Raw genomic sequence first — 2,886 nt, 5'->3', positions numbered from 1 at the left:
TCTCTTAGAAATAAAAATAAAATAAAATAAAAATTTTGGCCATTCTTTACCCCCAAGCTCCCCATCAAATATTGCAGAGAGGAAAAAAGTAAATAAAATCATCTCTCTTTGCTCCTGTACCCAGACATGCCATCGTCATCCCCACACCCGGGAGGCTCGCCAGGTACACTCCACAGTCTGCTCCAACCTGCCCAACAGGTAGGGCAGACCCTGGAGGTCCTGTCAGGGTCGGGGGCCAGAGAAGGGCAAGCTGCCCTGCAAAACAACGCACCTGGGGTCATGGCACTCGCGGATGGGAGCCGGGTCCTGACTGCTGAGGGGCAGGTAGTTGAAGAATTCCCGGAGATTACACAAGGCGTCAACATCGTTTTCAAAAGCTCTGTGGGCCACACCTAGGAGAACAGGGAGGATAGGGTGGGCCAGGGTGCCAGTCAGCTCCAAGATGCTGCTTCGCGGCCCCCTTCTGGGACACGTCTGCCGCAGACTATGCTGGCAGCTCTAGGACGCCCTGCTGCACACCACACACCTTCAGGCAGATCCTTCAGTTCACACAGCCTGCTCCCTCTGCTCTGTGCGCACATCTCTACAAGGGTCACACCTTTCTTCATCCGGGTCTTTGCTCTAACGTCCCCTCCACATCCATCCCCACGCCCCTCGCTTTCCAGCGCTGGGCCATGCACCTATTCATTTCCCTATTTACTGCCTGACATGTCTCCTGGAATATCGGTTCCAACAGGGCAAGACCAGGCCTGTCTTATCACTCAAGTCCCCCATCAAGAATAATGCCTGACACTCAATAGGTGCTCAGCAGTGAGCAGAAAGGAGGGGAACCACCTGGCCCTAGTGAGGCATCGAGCCATTGTTCCTGAAGACCATTCAGAAATCACAGGCCAGCCAAACAAGGCCATGGATACAAGAAAGTACAGCCAAGATCACTCTCTCAGGTTCACCTCACCAGACTCCCTTCCTCCACTGTCCCTCCTACAGTCTCTTGTCCACACGGCAGCCAGAGGGAGCTCTTTAAGTCAGATCATGGCATGTCTCTACTCAACCACCCTCCTTGCTGTCCATTGACTATGCCAGTCACTTTCCTACCCCAGGGCCTTTGTATAAGCTATTCCCTCTGCCTGCAGTGCTCCTGACTTACATATCAATGCAGTTAACTCCTTCAAATCTGCTCAACTGTTACCCTCGCAGTGAGGCCTACCCTTACCACCCTATTTGAAACTGCAACAATCTCAATCCCTTTTATCTTCTTCTATTTTTTCCACAGCACGTATTGCCTTCTAACATACTACATAACGTACTTGCATATAATGTACTTATTTATAATGTTTATTGTTTATTGTCTATCTCCTCTACTAGAATGTAAGATGGGTAGGGATCTTTTTTTTATTCTGACCACAGATGGATTCCTAGCACCTAGAACAACGTTTCACACATAGGTACCCAATGAATATTTGCCAAATGAAGCAGCAGCATTTTCAACACGGTAAAATCCTTTCACTCAGGAAATATTTATACACTGGTATAGCTACTTTGGAAAAAAGTCTAGTAGTTCCTCAAAAAGTTAAACATAAGAGTTATCATTTAACCCAGAAATCCCACTCCTAGGTATATTCTAAAGACAAATGAAAACATGTCCATACAAAAACTTGTACATAAATGTTTATGGTAGTATATTTATGATAGTCAAAAAGTGGAAAGAACCCAAATGTCTATTAACTGGTCAATAAAGAAAATGTGGTATATTCATACGCTGGAATATAATTCAGCCATAAAGAGGAATGAAGTGTTGAATCATGATAATCACCACTTGTATGGGTGAACCTTAAAAAACATGACACTTCAGCTGAAAGTCAGAAGAGGGAAAAAATTACACTAAGTAAAAGGAGTCAGTCACAAAGATCGCATATCGTATGATTCCATTCATATGAAACGGCCAGAATGGGAAAATCATCCAGACGTAGAAAGTAGACTGGCAGCTGCCTGGAGCTGGAGCATCTGTGGTGAAGCAGGGAGTGACTGCTGATGGGCACGGGGTTTCTTCTTGGGGTGATGAAAATGTCCTAAACTCGACTGTAGTAATGGTTATGTAACCCTGAGTATATTAAAAACGACTGAATCATACACTATAAGTAGGCATTTAAAGTGTATGGTATATGAACTATAACTCAATATAGTTGTTATCAAAAAGAAAAAATATATACATATAGAGCGATTTTGTGCCTTGCTCTGGGGACACAGGACAAGCACATCAGATACACAGAGTCTTAGGCCCAGAAATAGCACAACATACCGCCCTTCGAAACAAAAACAAAATTCTAAAATTGTGCTACAGAAGAAAATTTAATGTCATAGGTAGACATTCATTACTTTAAGCTGTCAAGTAAAAAAAAACAAAAAAATAGGTTGCAGAAGAGTCTGTATAGACATCTGTGTTTGAACACGTGTATGTGTATTCACACTCGTCTGCATGAAAAGACCGCAGGGTATATCAGTGGTGATTACGTGTGGATCATGGAATTCCTAGTGATTTCTACTCCTTGTATTTTTGAAATTTTCCACTAAAAACATGTAATACAACTGAAATGAGAAAAAAATAAATAAATAGCATATGTCATCCAATCTAAGATGCCATCAAGACTCAACTTTATAATACATCACAGCAAGAAAGGCAAACTGCCAACGAAGCCCTGCTACAAGAGCATGGTGGCAGGCTGTGGTGGAGCAGACGTCAAGAAGTGTTCCAATTCCAGACAGGTCTTGGAGATGGGCTGAATGGAGCTGACGGTGAGGGAAAGAATGAGTCAAGGCTGATGCCAGGCCGGGTGTGGTGGCTCACGCCTGTAATCCTAGCACTCTGGGAGGCCGAGGCGGGAGGAT

General features: G+C 44.4%; 1 protein-coding gene across 1 annotated transcript in view; it reads right to left on the bottom strand.

The window, feature by feature from the left end:
• PCCB (propionyl CoA carboxylase, beta polypeptide) overlaps positions 1–2,886 on the bottom strand; it is a 70,466-nt gene that overhangs the window by 23,086 nt on the left and 44,494 nt on the right. The window contains exon 8 of the mRNA XM_012663383.1: positions 272–392. Within this exon, the coding sequence (XP_012518837.1) occupies positions 272–392 (121 nt within the window). The remainder of the gene's footprint in view (positions 1–271; positions 393–2,886) is intronic.

The sequence above is a fragment of the Propithecus coquereli genome, unplaced genomic scaffold (assembly GCF_000956105.1).
Source record: "Propithecus coquereli isolate 6110/MARCELLA unplaced genomic scaffold, Pcoq_1.0 Scaffold12, whole genome shotgun sequence".
Lineage (NCBI taxonomy): Eukaryota > Metazoa > Chordata > Mammalia > Primates > Indriidae > Propithecus > Propithecus coquereli.
Note: the sequence above shows the minus strand (reverse complement) of the source record. Positions and strands in the feature narration are given on the sequence as shown.